Below are 19,434 nucleotides of genomic sequence, written 5' to 3'. Positions count from 1 at the left end.
CACTGAATGTATTTGTGACAAACAGCAGCAGATGTAACCGGTCTTAAAGTAAATTGGTTGTTTTTCTGCCTGTTTCCTTTTTAGCAGGAGTGGTTGAAGATCCCTGTGTCGGGGCAGACTGTCCCAACAGAACCTGTGAAGTTGACAACGGCGGAGAACTTTGTGGCTGCATCGAACCACCACCGTATGGAAATAGTAAGTGGATGTTGCACACGGGTTTGATTAATAGGGAAATGGAAAGGGTGGACTAAATAAAAATGCTTAACAGACAATTAAAAGCATGAAGCGGACTTGAGCATAAGCATAGCATAAGCATAAGCATTTATTGTCATTGTGCCCGCACAACGAAAATTTACAGCAGCATTCCTCGATGCACACAATTTCAGACTCATACCCCATCCTCACTTTCCCCTTCTTCCACCCATTCCTACACAGCCCCAAACACATCAACACGAAGCCCTGGAGTTCAGCATTACCACAGCTCTAGAGTAGAAGCTGTCTCTAAGCCTCTTTGTCCTAGTTTTTATAGACCTGTATCATCTGCCGGATGGTAACAGTTAAAAAAAAGAGTGTGCTGGATGAGACCGGTCTCTCAGAATATTTTGGGCTTTCTTTAGGCTTCGGGAATTATAGAGTTCTTCCAAGGAGGGGAGAGGGCAGCCGATAATCCTCTGTGCAGTAGTGATCACCCTTTGGAGCGCCTTCCTATCCGCCACTGTGCAACTGGAGAACCATACACAGATGCAGTAGGTTAAGACACTCTCTAAAGACACACCATCTGGACAGGACAAGGGGGAGAATGACGAAATGGCCCATATCTTGGTTGGGGATAGTTGCTTAGATAGCACAGTGAGATATTCCAAAGTTATTTCAGAGGGGGATTTGACTCTTGAAACCTTACACCCTAAAACTCTTCTTGGTCTCTAGGGCGCTACTGGACTCAAATCTAAATGTCCCCATGTTGTCGCAGCTTCATTTCTGCAGCCCAGTGTGGGACTTCAGCCCTAGATTAATTTACAAGTATTCAAATGTGATATTTTCAGTGCAGAGATTGCTGCATGACATCATTGAAGGGTTTTAGTTATTCTAAAAATCAAGATCAACAATCTTTTTTTTAAGTTTGAAAAATTAATTCAAATAGCAATTGGCATTATCTTTTTTCTGCCAGCCATTCGGTGTTCCACATGTCGCTCTTGCTGCAGTCCCCTCAGGGGCCGCAGGGGGAATGGTTTTGATCTCCTATATTAGGGTTAAATCAGTGGTTCTCAACCTGGGGGTCGGGACCCCCCTTTGGGGGTCGAACAACCCTTTCACAGGGGTCGCCTAAGACTCTCTGCATCAGTGTTCTCCATCTGTAACATGGATAAATGTTAGGGTTGGGGGTCACCACAACATGAGGAACTGTATTAAAGGGCCTCAGCATTAGGAAGGTTGAGAACCACTGGGTTAAATGGTTTCTTCATGAAAGATTTCTACCCTTCCCCTCACAGGGACTGACCACTACTTGGTGAGGTTGTAGATTGTCCAGGATGTCTGTAGAAGTGGGAGACTTATGAAGCTGTCCCTTACGTGAATGCTGTTAGATTCAGGTGGAGAGTTTCTAATTGGCTGGACTCCTGTTGCCCTTGATAGCTTGGTTCACTCCTAGAAATTTACATTGCATGGCAGTTGGCTCTAGGGCACCTGGATATACTCTTCCATACAGCCTATTCAGCTCCTTAAGGAGGGGCTGTGGCTCAGTGGTAGAGCATCCACTTGGCATGCAAAATGTTCCAGGTTCAATCCCCGGCATCTCCAGTTAAAAAGATCAGGCAGTGCATAAGAACATAAGAAAGAGCCTGCTGGATCAGACCAGAGTCCATCTAGTCCAGCACTCTGCTACTCGCAGTGGCCCACCAGACGCCTTGGGGAGCTCACAGGCAGGATGTGAAAGCAATGGTGATGTATTCTATTTGTCTTACCTTAGGAAATGTGTTCTATTGAAGTTGTTTTCATTTATTTCTTTTCTGATATGACTCAAGTAAATATTTGTACTTTTAAGACTGTGGAGTCACCGATTGGGTTTATGGGCTCCAGGGGTTTTCAAGGCTGGATCACAAGGAAGTGACAATGTTTGGATTTGAACCTGGTCTGCAGATGGACTTACGCTCATGCCCAGTGGCACTATACTGGGGTCGCTTGCCATACAATAAGTTGGCTGGACTTTGTGGCAAAAAAATATATTGTCCTAATGCTTCTAAAGTGTCCCCTTTATGAGGCGGCAAGGAAAAAATGCCTGTCACATCTACTACACAAAATGACATATTGTTCTGATAAAGTTTGTTGTGAAAAACTATTACAAGATAAGAAGGAGAATATTACTAAATGGGTAGCAAAATTCTGTCAATTCATTATGAAAAAGAAAAAAATGATCTGAATATGGTATCCCCCTTAGATATTTTTATTTTGTTTAGTATTTTTATGCTGTTTGGTGTGATTACAAAGTATAATGATATATAAATGGATAGTGCTGGAATACGGGAGAGAGATCTGCATTCTTGTTTTGTTGTAGATATTTTGGAGTTTTGTAATATATCCGGTCATTGACTGTAAATAAAGTCTTCTTCTTCTTCTAATGCTTCTAAGAAAGGCACCATTGTTTGGGTACTTTGCACTCCCACACATGCCAGCTGGGTGACCTTGGGCTAGTCACAGCTTCTCAGAGCTCTCTCAGCCCCACCTACCTCACAGGGTGTTTGTTGTGAGGGGGGAAGGGCAAGGAGATTGTCAGCCCCTTTGAGTCTCCTACAGGAGAGAAAGGGGGGATATAAATCCAAACTCTTCTTCTTCTTCTCTTCTACTTTACAGCAGGTGTTGCCTTCTTTACTGCCGCTGTTTTAATACATGAATATTTTACGCTGTCATTGTTTATATTGTCCGTAGCCTGCTTTGAATGTCTTTGATAGAGAGGACAGAATGGAGATGATAAAAATGAATGAAGAGCCCCTTGAGGGAGGGAACTTCCAAATGGCACCAGTTGTAACCGTTTCTAGCAAGCAGAGCGCTTCACCCAGACCAGATGGAATGCAGTATTAGACCTGGTAGAATTGACGGCGCTTCCAAAAAAAAATGAATCCCGGCAGAACAGTTTCCTTGATCTCCCTGCTCTCCCTGCCGCTTTCCTGAAGGGTCTGCAGGGAGACTGGAGAAACAGCTCTCCCAGGATGCGACGCCGTCAGTCCTGCGCCGTCTGGTGCAATCTAATTTTCCTCCCTCTTTGCCTTTTTCTACCCTGTCTGCAATTTGATCAGGCATGTTGTGACACTAAAGTTATTTGTGTTTGCAAGGTACTGCTGATGTATAACGTGACATGGAAATGGTGGAGGCAATATTACAGACAGGTCTGAACGAGCTGACTGAAGAGTTGCAGGCTCGGAGCAGAATCTTCACACTGTAGGCGCAGAAGGCATAAGAGGAATATACTCTGAAAAAGCAAAGGTTTTCTTTTTGCCGCCGCCCCCCCCCCCCCATTACTTTCTTTCTGTAATGGGTAGTTGGCAACCATGATGCAGCTGAATAAAGAAAAAGGCAAGCTTGAAAATCTATCCTTTTTCTGTTACTAGGCAAGCTTGATAGCCCAGCAGAATGCCCCTTGTTCAGAGTTATACAGAATGTGCAAATTCAACTGTTTTTAAGATCTTACTGCTCCCAGACAGATACCTTGGATTTGTCCTTCTTCTAGTGACAGAAGAGAGAAACATGAAAATGTTTAGGCTCTTTGTCTAAGGAGAAGGGCAACAAAAGACAATATAGATTAGAAAGAAACAGGGCTCTAGTTCATCTTGCGTCAAAGAACCAGGTGCTGACATCTCCCAATAAGGGCACTAGTTTGCCCCATCCCCACCCTTTTCAAAAGATTAATTGATGATGATGAACTTTAGGGTGTATTCTTTTTACTGCTATTCTGATGTAACCTATAAAAGTAAGAGACAGCAGCCATTTCAACGTGGTTCCCCTGATCCTGTTTTGCCCGTTTGTTGGCGTGAATAAAACATTTATCTGATTTTTATTCCTTTGTCGGCTTAAGCTTTTTGGCTTAAATATTTTGAACCCGTTACCCTGTTGTAACAACACCGCCGCAGAAATTACAGGCTGCATCTTGCTGAAATGTGTTGGTGTGTCCCAGCAATCGCCAGTTTACATCAGTGCAGGAATCAGACCATTGGAACTTGAAAAAAAAGGACCATTAATTCTTTTAGTTTGTCCCTTGGGCCTTGGTGCTGGATTGTTTCCTGTAGTAGGATTTTCTATTGCTTCGTCCAACCTTGTTTTCAGTATACCTTCAGCCCTAGGGCCTCATCTCATTTCCATATAAATGTGCATACATTTTTTTAAAAAAAGATGCAAAATCAATTTTACACAGCGCATGTCCCCTTTCCGACTGCTGGTGTCTATAGTGTGTATCCTCAGCTCATTGGTACTGGCAATATAACTTTGAACTGTCCATCAACCCTGGAGTGACAAGAGGAGGGCATTCCTTTCATTGGGAGAGGTTCAGGAAGCTGCTTTAGACTCCTGAACCTGGTATAGCATCCCCTCCCCCAGGGTATTCGAAATTATTGTGTAGGAATTCATGAATATTTATTTGAAACATTTCTGTCCTGCTCTTCCAAAATAAGCTTGGAGAGGCCATCATCATACATTTAAAAATGAAAACAACAATATGTTACATTTGAATATATAAATAATAAAGAGCGAAGGCTCACTCCATAATTTTTTTTAAAAATGTAAATATCAACACCACCTAAATCTCAACAATTTATACATATTAACCCTCAACACAGTGGCCAGTCGCCATCCTGTAACATTTGGTAGAAGACTGGTGAAATAGACAAGTTACATCCTGCTTTTTGTGGGAATTATCAAGGATTCTTTAGTGTGTAGCTGGTGTGGCCCTTGGTTTAAAACTGGGTCAACTTTCCCTTGAGGCAAGGGTTTGGTTATGAGTAGCAGTGGCGTAGGAGGTTAAGAGCTCGTGTATCTAATCTGGAGGAACCAGGTTTGATCCCCAGCTCTGCCACCTGAACTGTGGAGGCTTATCTGGGGAATTCAGATTAGCCTGTACACTCCTACACACGCCAGCTGGGTGACCTTGGGCTAGTCACAGCTTCTCGGAGCTCTCTCAGCCCCACCTACTTCACAGAGTGTTTGTTGTGAGGGGGGAAGGGCACAGAGATTGTAAGCCCCTTTGAGTCTCCTGCAGGAGAGAAAGGGGGGATATAAATCCAAATTCTTCTTCTTCTTCTTCTTCTTCTTCTTCTTCTTCTTCTTCTTCTTCTTCTTCTTCTTCTTCTTCTTCTTCTTCTTCTTCTTCTTCTTCTATTTCAATTGTTCCTCAAGTCATATTTGAACACTAAGGGCTATCTGAAAGAAAACCCTTATCGGTCAATACGGTTTAAGACTGTATTTGAGAAATTCCTGGCTCTCAGTGTTAACCTGGTCACTGTCCAGGGCCTGGGCATATAGCAGTTGCTTTGGTGAGATGTCATGTAAGGTTAATTGATCACTGAAGCTCTGTGTTTAGAGCACAGGATAGCCTGATCTCATCAGATCTCAGAAGCTTATCAGGCTCTGGTTAGTGTTTGGATAGGAGACCTCCAAGGAATACCTGGGTCATGCTGAGAAGGCAGGAAATGAAAAACCACCTCTGAACATCTCTTGCCTTCAAAAAGCTGCAGGGTCACCATGAGTCAGCTATGACTTAACAGCACAAAAAAAGAGAGCAGGAAAAAAAGGAGGAGGAGGAGGAGGTGGAGGAGTTTGGATTTATACCCCACCTTTCTCTCATGTAAGGAGACTCAAGGTGGCTTACAAGCTCCTTTCCCTTCCTCTCCCCACAACCTCTCCCCACAACAGACACCTTGTGAGGTAGGTGGGGCTGAGAGAGTTCTGAAGAACTGTGACTGGCCCAAGGTCACCCAGCAGGAATGTAGGAGTGTGAAAACACATCTGGTTCACTTGACATCATTTAAGACTTTAGCATGCCTTAATCCAGCCCTAGACCTCAAACATTCTTGGGGACCAGTGAAATACTGTTCTCCAGTTTGAAAGGGAGTCCTCATAGCTACCATTCACAGATGGTATGATATTACGGAACACCTTGGGTACTCTGGCTTGGCTTCAAATAATTGTGGCTTCGGGGTTGTGCTACAGCCACAATTGCTCTTATAATTTTCCAGGAGTATATAAGAGAGAAATCACAGTTCAATGCTCTCCGTCTGTCTGTCTCTCTCGGATGCCTGAAGTGTTAATGATTTTTCTCACCAATGCGGTTCCCCAGATGAGCTCGAACGATCAAACAGAACAGGAGCCATCTTAGTGCCATTTTGATAGGGAGCTCCTATCAGGCATGACTGCACAGACTCCATTGTGGCTGCCGTTTATTTTATTAGTTGCTTTCCCCAAAAGGAATGCACAGAAGTGACAAAAGATTTCTTCACTGCCCAACATTTAAACCCAGAATCGCCTCAGATTAAATGTAGCTGTTTTTAAAAATTCAGAACTCTTAAAAATAAATAATGCTGAAGCAACCTTCACAATTTAAATGCCTCTGCAAAGAGCATAACATTTAGTTGATTACATCAGATAGGCATAAAAAGTGAGCAGGAACCTTTTTTTGAATTTTGCTGGAAGGAAATGCCAGAGTCTAGAACTGCCTCCACCTAAAATGCTCTGTCGCACTCAGCTTGAGTGGTGTCTGTGTAACCTCTATCTGTGGGTTCTGTGGGGCAGAACTTGGAATGAGTTTGCAACAACAAATTTTAAAAAAACAAAATCGTTTACTTAACATATAACATATAGCATCAACATTTAACATCACATTTCAAGGTCCTGTTCAGGTTGCATTTTCAAGTCCTTATATTTACAGTCTACTGATATTGCCAAGTCCAATTCTTCTTTGCAAGTGGGTTGGCTCCTGAAGACTCCAAGGGCTTGATGAACAGGATTCAACATGATGAAGGTTTCCAGGAGAACTCTCACCCATTACAAACATAAAAAACCCTGAAACAATAAACTCCAACATTTACAACATAGCAAAAATAAACAACTACCTTTCCAGTAGTTCCCAACAATATTGCAATTACCTTAACAAGGTGTTAAGGGCTTATAAAAATCAAGGCCCGAGTCTGGTAGCCTTGTCTCCTCCAACTACATGAGGTCTGCTGCAGCCTCTTGCTGCTTTGAGTCTCCACCCCTTACTGGGTCAACCCATTCTGAGCATGGGGGGTTACATATGCATAAGCAGAGCTTCATCTAAAGATCTTGAAAACATGAAAAGGTAGAGATGAGAGAAAGTACACCTTAAGTAGACGTGGCTCATTTTATTTAGCACTTTCAACGTTTGAATATGCAACTTTTAGTGGCCCTAGAAGCTGAAGTACTGTGGCTAAGATTGATTGGCTTTCTTCTCCTTGCTCTTGCTAACAGCTGAAAAGCCATGTTCTGCCTAGCTTCTCATGCTTTGTCAAGGATGAGCCAAGAGCTTGTTGACCATTTCGTGGCTGATAGTCACAAGATCGCGTCTGGAGAGGAAGGGCTAAGGAGCCGGTATGGGTAGACAACATCTCTTGCTGCTACTGCAGAGGCAAGGAGAATCCTTCATGATGGGCACCTGCTCCTTTGGACCTTCTCTAAGGCTGATTCCGCATGGGCCCAAAACAGTGGTGTGAAAACAGTCTGAAAACAGTATAAATCCTTTTACACCATTTAAAACCCTTTTACACCATTTTCACACCGTTTTCACACTGCTGTTTTTGGCCCATGCGGAATCAGCCTAGGGCAAAACCGGCACCCAGATGCGCCACGGTTGGCTTGCAAGCCTGCAAAATCCACAGCATCACCGGCAACTCTACACTGCAGTTTTAGACTACCCCACTGGGATGCATGTCAGTGTTAAACTGGTTTTGCACCAGATGAGCCAGCAATATCAGAAGCATTCTCAAGCACCAGTTCCCTCCATCTTAACGAAGTTAAAATTAACCTGACTTCCTCCTTTTGCAAAAGTATTAGGGCGGGGGAAATTCAGTGGCGCCACTGGTTTTGGGGCTTTGATAGGGCTGAGCTTCTATTTTTACCCAAGTTGAGGGATTTAATGAAATCTCAAACATTGTATATTAAAGATATTGTCCTGTATCTTTTTTCATCGTAGGCTGTAGTAAAAGTTCAGACTTGGCTAAGCGGAGTGGTAGGATACAAGATTGCTCAACTGTCCCTCGCAGTGCCTATTTGTGCTTTGTTTGTAATGATGACTCCGATGTTCTTGCAGACACTCATGACATCCTGGATGCTGAAGTGACCTGCAAAGCCGCGCAAATGGAGGTGTCCATCTCGAAGTGCAAACTCTTCCAGCTGGGCTTCGAAAGGGAAGGAGTGCGCATCAACGACCGCCAGTGTCTCGGCATCGAAGGCGAAGATTTCATCTCCTTCCAGATCAATAACACCAAGGGCAACTGTGGAAACATAGTGCAGGTCAGATTAGCTGGGGACTCTGAGCTCATTTCTGCTCACAGTGTTTCTTGCTTCTTTGAGTCTTCTGTGTGTTCCCACACTTATATCCAAAGCCAAAGAGCTTTGCAGCTTTGCAGCCAAAGCAGCATTGTCAACTATGTTTATTATCTTTTACACAGTACTGTTGATATGTAAATAACTTTTTACTGCATTGTTTATGGTATGTTCTGGGGAAAAAAGAAAAATGGTATAGTGGAAAAAGAGATTTGCTATCACGAAAGGATCCCTCTGGATTTCACATTCAGAGCCAGCGTGGCTTAGTGGATAAGAATAGCAGACTCTAATCAGGAGAATCAGATTAGATTCCCCACTCCTCCACATGAGCAGCAATGGTGAACCGGGTTTGTTTCCCTGCTCCTCCACATGAAGCTCCTTGGGTGACCTTGGGCTAGTCACAGTTCTTCCAAGAAGGAAGTTCAAGGAATCATGGGGAACATAGTCAATAGATCGCACAGCATCTGAGGATGTTTCAAAACGTTTCTGCCAGAGAATTGTTTTATAAAAGGGGATTCATTTAAAAGGTTTCGAGCCTGGAAATAAAAAATGTTGGGGATCAAATCAATGTGGGACTCCACAGAGGAAATGTTTTATTTCCTGTCTCAAAACGTTTTAAAAGGTTTGTGTGGAAAATGCCACTGAAGTGCACATGCAATAGTATAGATTTTGCTTTTTAAAAATAAAAAAACCCCACTCTTTAGAAGGAAAGGTCATCTTTAACATTTTCTTTGAAATTTGCTGCAAGCTAGTTAGCAATGCTGTCTCCAGCTTTTAGATGCAAACCAATCAATCGGTCCATATTGGAGACACTCACCAGAACCACAATAGCCTCAATAGACCAACAGTGGCGGTTTTTGGCCTGTAGCCATGAACCAGCTTGAGCAGGAGTTGAGTTGTCTGCTAACTGAAGCTTTAAAAGAAAATTATTTCAATCTTTGCACAGAAATTGCCTGCCAAAAAATTCTATAGAAATCTTTGTCCTGTTGTGAATTATTGCACAAGCTCAGTACCTGGGCTGGCAATCCAGGACCACATTGGTGTGACAAAAACCAGGGTGATTTAGTAGCTAGAGCCCAGGATTGACTTGGCATAGGAAAAAACTTTTTAGTTAACACCTTGTGTTCCTTGGAAGAACAAAATTTAAGACAGGTATCCCTATGCATCCTAAACATCCCCGCACTGATATGTTTTTGGTCAGTCATCTTTAGTTTAGATCCTGCATGATGATGATGGAAGGCATTGACAGTCACAGAGTTACCCTGTGTCCCCTTTCCCCAGTAGTCCTTTCTGACCTGGAGAAAATTCATTCCTAGGGTCACAGGGCTTGTGTGAATTAATAGCCCCACTGGTAGTTCCCTCCTCTCTGCAGCCCACAGATCTACTACTCCATGTAGGTCCCATGATCCTGAAAATAAACTGTCAATGCAGGGGAGATCCGCAGTCCTTGCATTTGAAGATCACAGGAGTAAATAATCAACCATTTCTGCCTTTTATGGATGGATGGAGGTTTACAGAGTCTCCCCAAATCGGTGGACTCCTCCATTTCTCTTGTGCGATAAGAAATATCTATAATGGACATTTTTCTATGGGATATATTACAATAACAATCTAAGATAGATTGACTCAATAAAGGAAGCTATGACCTTCAGTCAGCAAGACCTGAACAAGGCTGTAATGATACGACATTTTGAAGTAGAAGAAGAAGAAGGAGGAGGAGGAGGAGGAGGAGGAGGAGGAGGAGTTTGGATTTATATCCCCCCTTTCTCTCCTGCAGGAGACTCAAAGGGGCTTACAATCTCCTTGCCCTTCCCCCCTCACAACAAACATGGGGCTGAGAGAGCTCCGAAAAGCTGTGACTAGCCCAAGGTCACCCAGCTGGCATGTGTGGGAGTGTACAGGCTAATCTGAATTCCCCAGATAAGCCTCCACAGCTCAGGCGGCAGAGCTGGGAATCAAACCCGGTTCCTCCAGATTAGATACACGAGCTCTTATCCTCCTACGCCACTGCTGCTCCTGTAGAAGTAGAAGAAGAAGAGTTTGGATTTATACCTCATCTTTCTCTCCTGTAAGGAGTCTCAAAGCAGCTGACAAACTCCTTTCCCTTCCTCTCCCCACAACAGACACTTTGTGAGATGGGTGGGGCTGAGAGAGTTGAAAGAGAACTGTGACTGGCCCAAGATCACCCAGCAGGTGGAGCAGAAAAACAGATTCATTTCATCAGATAAAAGTCCACGACTCACGTAGAGAAGCAGTAAAACAATCTCAGTTCTCCAGATTGGAGTCCACCGCTCTTAACCGCTCCACCATACTGGCTCTCATTAATGGAGTTCATTAGTTCATAGGGTTGCCAGAAGTCCGGAGCAACCTGTCAGCACATAATATATACAAGACTTGAGAGGATACAAGAGTCATTTAAGGTTACCATCTTTGTTTTTTTCCCCCTTATCTTCTGCGTGTCCTGTTCTCTTTCTTTTTCATGGGCACAGTCCAACAGCACCCATATAATGTACAAAAATACAGTCTGGATCGAAAGTGCCAACAACACAGGAAATATCATCACCCGGGACCGAACCATCAATGTCGAGTTCTCCTGTGCTTATGAACTTGACATAAAAATTTCTTTGGATTCCGTCATTAGGCCTATGCTCAGGTAAGGGATGCACCTGGCTCATTTGGGGCCTTCGAGAGGTAAGTTGGTGGTAGATTGAACGTAGGCATCAAATCCCCCTGACATCGCTTGGAAGACTGTAGATTTCCCTAAGGATCTATCCACAGGAATAGGAATGTTAGAGTGAGTCATCCCTGCATATGAATTCATGGGAACTATATACTATTTAAACTGGTTTGTAATGGATCTTAGCCCTGGCAGTGAGCTACTTGAAGAGCAACGCAGATCTCTCTTCATTCATTATCTTTTTTTCTGTGAATGAAGACCCAGGGGTGATTCCCATGTTTGCTAAGCCTTCCCTCAGCACAGCATGCAAACAAGATTTTTGATGGATCAGTTGAGATTAAAAGAAATTTGCACCAAATCACAGCTTCATTTTAAAAAAAAACCCAAATGAGTTGCAGGAAAAGGAAATATGAAATCCTCACAAAAGGTCTTCAAAGATTCATGTTTTGGTCAGAACTCCAAAAAGGTAGGAGGCGAGATAATCTGTAGCAATTTTCTTCCACACTGTCGCCCATAACGCCCTATAAACCCATACAGTTCAACTCCAGAAGGTGCTATGGAAAGGCCTAGTCTCCTACTTTACATACCTTGATGGAACCCTCCATCACTTCCTTTTCCTCCATCCCCCCACAGAAACCTTCATTTGCAAAGCATATTATCCCTTCCTGGGGTAGCAACAAGAGACGAGAAAAGTCTTCCATTTATCACATCCTTCCATTTCCGTATCTTGTTTGATCTTTGCTGGCCATGCTACACACCACTTCTGAGCTTCAAAAATGCCTTTGAATTGTAAGATACTCATCCCAAAAGAATCAAGAAGTTTTATCTTTTATATGGAGCTACTGGCTGCTTCTATATATATGACAATCCTAGCAGACCTGACAGTGGATCCTAAATCAAGCTACCTGCTTGAAGAATCAGGAAAGGATTGCCTTGAACATTTAATTTGTCTCTCTACAAATTTGAGAATATGTCCTCCTTTGTCTCTTGCCCTGTTTAATTAAATGGGCCAGATCCAAAGAACTACACAAACAGTTCTGCACAGCCAATGAGAATTCAGACTTGTTTTTCAAACAACCACTTTCCATGTGGACTTTCTATACATCTTTTCTGTTCATTGCCTGGAAGTTTTCTGTTTCTCCTTTAAGCGTGATTAATCTGACAGTGCCTACTCAAGAAGGAAGCTTTACGACCAAGATGGCGCTGTACAAAAATTCCTCCTACAAGCATCCTTACAGGCAAGGAGAAGTTGTGTTGACCACACGGGATGTCCTTTATGTTGGCGTCTTCGTCCTCGGGGCAGATGCCACCCATCTGATCCTTATGCTGAACAAATGCTATGCGACGCCTTCACGAGATAGCAACGACAAGCTCAGATACTTCATCATTGAGGAAGGGTAAGTGACTTTTTTCCCCCCTTGATGGTTGCGACTACAAATTCCTCACAGCTGTACCATATGTTCTAGGTGCCAGAATCTGAAAGACAACACCATTGGGATCGAAGAGAATGCAGTTTCACTGACCTGCCGTTTCCACGTGACCGTCTTCAAGTTCATTGGGGATTATGATGAAGTTCACCTCCACTGCGCTGTCTCACTCTGTGACTCAGAAAAATATTCATGCAAAATAGTAGGTGGCCTAAGATGTAGGTCTTGTAGACCATGCTAATCTTAGAGAATGCCTAAACTTGTATGAGTCAATCCCATATGGCCTACTTGAAGTATCCTCAGATAGGAAAGGATGTGTAGGTTGGGAAGGAAGGGTATATGTGTGGTATGGCCTTCTCAGTGGTGACCCCAAATCTTTAGAACCCTTTGACCTTCAGCCAATTATGTAGTTTTGTTATTTGAAGCTGTCCTGAACTTCACCCACTTATGGTAACCTCCCTTTGTTTTGTCCAGACTTGCCCGCAGAATAGCAGGAGAGCCAGTGATTATAAAGATCCCAATGAGCAGATCATCTCTGTGGGGCCAATCAGGAGAAAACGTAAGTGAGATGGTTTCAGTGAGGATGTTCGACTTATTGCAGGGATGTGTTCATGGAATCTGGTCAACCTATCAGCAGTCCTGTGTTTACTTGCTTGTTGGTTTTAAAGGATAGTCTCAGAGGGTAGTTTGTTTGGCCTGCAGCAGAATAACTAGGCCATTCGTGCACATGTGGTCTCCTCCGCAGTAAGTCTTGATTCCCTTTGAGGAAATCTCCTTGTAACGCACAGATTTTTCCTTCCCCTGCACTCACTGTACCTCCAAAGCTCCACAGCTTTGAAATGCTGGGAAAGCTCGCTCTTCCCCCCCCCCCCTTTGCATGAAAAGCAAGCATGCACGTTGGCAAAACGTGGGTCTTCTTGTTCAACCCAGCTGTCCCTGCCCACACAACAGCAGGAACTCCAGCAGGGAGAGAATCAGGAAGTGGGGGGTGGATCCGCATGACTGCCAGGCGCTTCATTGCTGGAGAATTCCCGTTTGCCCAGAAAGCAGTGGGAAAACTCCATTTAGAAGCTCACAGCTGCACCACAGGAGGCAAGTGAATAATGGGCCCTAGATTTGAGTCCAGTAGAACCTTAAAGACCAATGAGATTTTCAGGATATGAGCTTCAAGTGTGAAAGTTCTGATTACAGTTCTGACTTGGAAGCTTAAAACCCAAAAATCTTGTTGGTCTCTTTGGCTCATTCCGCACATGCAGAATAATGCACTTTCAAACTGCTTTCAGTGCTCTTTGAAGCTGTGCGGAATAGCAAAATCCACTTGCAAACAGTTGTTATTTTCCGTGTGCGGAAGGGGCCTAAGATTTTAAAGGGGAAAATGTTTAGCCTTCAGGGGTGAAGGTGGCATGGAATTTTGGAGCTAGCTTTAATAAACAGTATTTGTGCACAGGCAAGCTTTAATAGCAAAGCATTTGTAACCAGGTGAAGGAAAAGAGATTCCACCTAAATATTAGGAAGAAGTTGCTGGCAGCAAGGGCTGTTCCACAGTGTGGTGGAGTCTCCTTCTTTGGAGGTTTATAAAGAGAGGCTGGATGGCCACCTGTCAGGAGTGCTTTGACTGTGTGTTCCTGCAAGGCATGGGGTTGGACGTTGGCCCTTGGGGTCTCTTCCCAACTCTATGATTCTATGATACATATACTTATATATTACATTTTTACCCTGCCAATCTCCCGAGGGACTCAAGGCAGCTTACATGTAAAACATATAAAAATAATACAATAATATAAAAATAGTATAAAAATATAAACATTAAAAACCAATTCCAGCAAGATGGCATAGACAAAAAAAACCCTACATAGGGACATAGAAGGCAGACGTGCATGCCACATAAAGATGAGGGCTATGGGATGATATTAGAAAAAGAGGTGTCTGGCTGGCTCAGCAGAAAAGGCCCAGTGGAACAACTCTGTTTTATAGGTCCTGCGGAACTGAGACACACTCCACAGGGTCCAAATGTCATCAGGGAGTGTGTTCCACCAGGTCAGGGCCAGGGCCGTAAAAGCCCTGGTCTGTGTCGTTGCCAGCTGGACATCCGTGGGGCCTGGGACCATCCACAAATTCCCCTCCACACACTGGAGGGGTCTTTGAGGACAATAAGGGAAGAGGCGGTCTCGCCCAAACATCTCCAATTGGATCACTCCTACCAAGTCCAAGTCACAGGACAGGTTCCTTTTTGGTGTGTATGTAATTCTGTTCACCTCTTGTGTCTTAGGTCTAGATTGGTGTGAAGACAATGGCGGCTGTGAACAGATATGTACAAGCCAAGTGGAGGGGCCACTGTGCAGCTGCGTAACAGGAACATTGCAGGAAGACGGGAAGAGCTGCCGAGGTAACCGATCAAGGCGCTCCCTTGGGATGGGAAATGCCTTCACTGCCAGGAGTGATCCATAAATTGTCATGCTTTAAAAAACATTACTCTCTTTTATTGTAGCTTTTCCAGTATCCTATCAATCCTTTTTTTTTCAATGTTGTGAACATAGGAAGCTGAGTGTGATCATTAGTCTACTAGGGCATCTATTCTGACTTGCAGCAGCTCTCTAGCTCTGTTATCTGGGAATCTGTTTTTAAGTGACCAAATGTTTGAACCCGGGACCTTCTATACGCATAGTGTATTCCTTAAAGCATGCAAATATGTGCCCTATTGAGCTGTCCCCTTTCATGCATGCAATGATTTAAGGACAGCTTCCTTCCCTTTCCTTCATGAATGTGTATAGAAAATCATTATGAACAAAAAATTTGCAAACCAGATGATGGTTAACTGTAGACTTTCTACACTCAGATCTCTGTCTAGTGGAATTCTAAGTGAAGTGAACAGAGGCATCACATGGAGCTAATTCAATATGTGCCTGCATGCTAATTATGTTCTAGTCTGAAGCTCCTCACACATTGTGCAGTGTTAAGATTTGAACTGCACCTTCTCTTGGAAAGGGCTCTATTCCTAAGAGCCTTTTCTTAACAGTTGCCCGGATCTCCTGGTTTGAAGTAGTTGGGATTTTTAATGGGTTTTATTTTATTCTTACGATTCTCATACTGGTTTGAAATTGATATTGATTTTTGTGTGTACCACTTTGAACCACTTCTTGCGAAAGGCGGTTCATAATTGTTTTTAATAAAGAAATCTCTCTCTTCTACATACTTTTGCTATAGGGTATTGGATGGTATGGCCAGAAAGGGGGCATTCGTTCAGTCTTAAGAGTTATTCCTATTCATCTCAATCTAGTGTGGGGCTACACCACTCCGTTCCTGTTTCCATACATTCTTATCTTGTATGTCAGATGGCTATATTACATAGGGAGGGGCTATTGATTCTACTTTTTGGTATGTAATTGGACAACCAAGTACAATACTGGGGAAGAAAGAAGGGTTCAGATCTTCTTTATGAGCCAATCAATAGTACTGTAAAATGACAATGAATAGGTCTAAATGATTGTCCTGTTGAGACAAGAAGGGTCGCGTCTTTCTATCCTCAACAGCACCAAAGTTTGTACTAGATTCCAGACCTCCCTACAGATGCTAACATCTCACATTTCCCATCCCATACCTCTGTGAAACTTCATAGTGTATCTGCTTTGTCCTGCCACTATAGTATACATTTTGACTAGCCATCAGTCGGAAGCGTTTCGCACCCACGCTGAAGAAACCATTTTTATCTTGTTGGACCGAATCTTGTTTTGAACTGGCCTCTCTTTGTAACACCCCCCCCCCAATCCCCATTATCTTTTTATTGTGTATTTATAAATCAGGCCTGATGCACTCTTGTAACCTGATTAAGTGAGCTCACAAAAGCTAATGCTGGAATAAATTTCGTTAGACTCGAAGGTGCCGCTGGACTCCCGTGTTACAGTTTGTACTAGTTCTGGTCCGTTTGACAAGAAATGCAGCCTTTGCTTGTTTTAAACGTGGTTAATGGGTTTTCTCTCCCTTTGTCTCTCTCTCTCTCTATAGCAACCAGCTCTTCAACTGGACCTCAAGCTGGGCTGCTTCCACTCCTTGTTATCCAGCTATTGTTATGGTGTTTCATCTACAAATCAAACCCAACCTCATAATTCATTCCTGACTTCTGTCTCAAGTACTGTAATTTACTTTCACCCTTCTGAGTCCCTGTAGGATAAACGCATGCAACCCTAAACCCAAACTGCTGTCAATCATCACCATCTGCAACCACAACCATTTTTCTAACCCATAGCTGCGCTGGAGTCGTTAGACTGTTTCTGAACAGTCGTCGTGCTGAAGGAGGCGTGGGCAGCCAAATCTGGGGGAAAAACTTAACAGGGCCCCAAACTCGCCTAAGCTATCAGGGATGCGACTGACGCATAACTACCGGTTGATCTTGTATCTTCCCCTTTGGGTCTCCCGTCTGAACTTCATTTTTAGAGCAAGAGGCATCAACTCTTGACTTTTAAATGTGGGAGGAATACATTTCATCTGCTTGCCTGCTTGTTACCTGATCATGGAAGAAAAGGGTGGAAAAAGACATGAAGTAGTTCACAGTCTGGCGCCCTGAAATTTGAAAATCATTTTGTGTCTCCTGTTTTGAAGGCCTTTCATGTTTAGGTTTTAGATCTCAGTCTAGCCAGTTTGCCCTTTGGTGCCATTGCTACAAATCTTGGGCATGCAAGAGGAAAAAAAAACCATTTTAAATCCTGTTTGTAAGAATGGTGTCCACAGTTTACATCCATGGCTGGGAGGGTCTAAAGGGATTGGTGGATGTGGGACACCTTATGTGTCTTGGAAGAATTCACTGCTTCTGGGGGGTGGAACCCTCCCAGTCTCTCTAACGTAGAGTGACCACAGCAACAACTGAAGATACGACTTATGCAGTTCAACATTTTGTAATAAAACTAGTTCAATAATCAACAAGCAATTCTGTTCTTGAGTTTGGGGCAGCCGGGTTCCTCCTGATATATCTACTCAACTAGCTTATGCATTGGGAGACGGGTTTGGTTCCTTGATGGTGGAAGCCCTGCCGGATTTGGGACAACTCATGGTCATACAATCAGATTTCAGTGTAGAAGCATCTCCATTGAAAGAGGAGGCTCCAGTGCCACCTGTGGCAGAGATATCAAAACTTTGACGCGCCGTGAGTATATCCACATTGCAGGATTCCAGCCGTTTCGTGTTCTCGGGGCAACCAGGACAAGCCATTCTGTAACAGAGATGGAAGTAGGATCTCTAGCAAAGAAAATCTCATTTCCTTGCCAACTTTATTTCACAGGATTCTTTGGAGGAAGCCATTTCACTTCAAGTGGCCACTATAGCTTTCTAGTGTAGGAAAAGATCAGTTTTTCAGCCTGAGCTACTCTCCCTTTTAATTATGCTCACATGTTGCCCTTTTAACTAAGTAAATAGCTCCATATTCGAGGGGGGTGGGTGGGTTTGGACTGCTGGGACATGTCTTATTCCTCCTTTGAACCAATCTTGGTGAGTCTTCTGTTTCCTTTTATTATACCCTCAGCCAAATAATTTAAACATGGTTTATTCTTGAATAAAACTTTGTGTTCAAAGACTCATTTTTTTTGCTTGTTCTTGCTTCTCATGGGGAGTTGAGGATAACCATTGGTCTGGATAAGGCCCCGGGGAAGATAACAGAGGGCATGTTGAGGATTCCTATCTCCCCCACTCCCCAATCAAAGACCCAAAACCTATACGAACTTTGGAATAACTAAGTTGTTAATTTATTGTCGAAGGCTTTCATAGCTGGAATCACTTGGGTGCTGTGTGGTTTCCGGGCTGTATGGCCGTGTTCTAGCAGCATTCTCTCCTGACCTTTCGCCTGCATCTGTGGCTGGCATCTAGATGCATTAGATGCATTAGATGCCAGCCACAGATGCGAGTTGAAGCGTCAGGAAGAGGAATGATCTTAAACCTGGCACCTAAGTTGTTAATTGTTTTTATCCAATTATATAGGAGCCAGCAAACCAACAAGACTAGCCAGAATGTGAGAGATCCGAAAAGTGTAACATTGTGCTCAACATTAGCCATGATTATGAAGGAAATAATAATTTATGTGGCATTGAAAGACAAAAAAAGGACAGAAAAGGAGAAAAGAGCAGGCCAAAATGTGTGGGACAAGACAATTCCAGAGACACCCTCTTTCTAAGCTGTTAAGAGCTTCGAAGATAATACCCAGCACTTTGAACTAAGCGTGGGGTTGAAGAAAGGAGAATGTCTAAAAATAGCAAAACGTATGGAAAGTACAGTGTCACAAACATTTTGTTTTACTGCTTGGCTAGGACGTTGAGCCAGATAAGGACTTCAAGGTAAGGGTCTGACAGTCTTTGTCCAAACCAGTTCAAAATGGAGTTGTCCACATGTCTGGTTCTAAAGGAGGTCAGCAAGAAATAATCTGTGCTAAACTAACCTTATGTCAAGTGACAATGGAATCAACCCTTACTAGTCTTCCTTAAAAATAAAAAACCCAAGCAAATAACAAAAGATTTCTGTCCAGGAGTCACAGAAGGTATTCTGAGTGTGTCTTTAAACTTCATATAGTGTATCATAATCCACACACTATCAGATGTTGAATAGTGTGGCAGGAAAGAACTGAAGATTACTGCTTTGAAAGACAAAAAAAGGGATTGCTACACCCAAGTGTCATCCAATGGACAATCTGAAAAGGGGGGTGTTTTTCTAGCCTTTCATTATGCATCTGATCTAGTTAGTTGACCATACTTTTAAAATCCAGCCACTTAAGGCCAATTCTGCCATTTAGCACTTCATGTGTTCTTCATA

At 43.2% G+C, this 19,434-nt stretch overlaps 1 protein-coding gene and 1 pseudogene across 1 annotated transcript in view; one reads left to right on the top strand and one right to left on the bottom strand.

The window, feature by feature from the left end:
• LOC125441807 (tubulin-specific chaperone cofactor E-like protein) overlaps window positions 1-18,206 on the top strand; it is a 132,598-nt gene extending 114,392 nt beyond the window's left edge. Inside the window, exons 24-31 of the mRNA XM_048512723.1 lie at window positions 85-195; window positions 8,306-8,508; window positions 11,031-11,194; window positions 12,367-12,615; window positions 12,685-12,847; window positions 13,120-13,204; window positions 14,915-15,031; window positions 16,648-18,206. Coding sequence (XP_048368680.1) covers window positions 85-195; window positions 8,306-8,508; window positions 11,031-11,194; window positions 12,367-12,615; window positions 12,685-12,847; window positions 13,120-13,204; window positions 14,915-15,031; window positions 16,648-16,748 — 1,193 coding nt within the window. The 3' untranslated portion in view covers window positions 16,749-18,206. The remainder of the gene's footprint in view (window positions 1-84; window positions 196-8,305; window positions 8,509-11,030; window positions 11,195-12,366; window positions 12,616-12,684; window positions 12,848-13,119; window positions 13,205-14,914; window positions 15,032-16,647) is intronic.
• LOC125442321 lies at window positions 5,815-5,927 on the bottom strand (annotated as a pseudogene).
• Window positions 18,207-19,434: the final 1,228 nt, after the last annotated feature.

This window comes from Sphaerodactylus townsendi, linkage group LG12 (genome assembly GCF_021028975.2).
Source record: "Sphaerodactylus townsendi isolate TG3544 linkage group LG12, MPM_Stown_v2.3, whole genome shotgun sequence".
NCBI classification, from domain to species: domain Eukaryota; kingdom Metazoa; phylum Chordata; class Lepidosauria; order Squamata; family Sphaerodactylidae; genus Sphaerodactylus; species Sphaerodactylus townsendi.
Note: the sequence above shows the minus strand (reverse complement) of the source record. Positions and strands in the feature narration are given on the sequence as shown.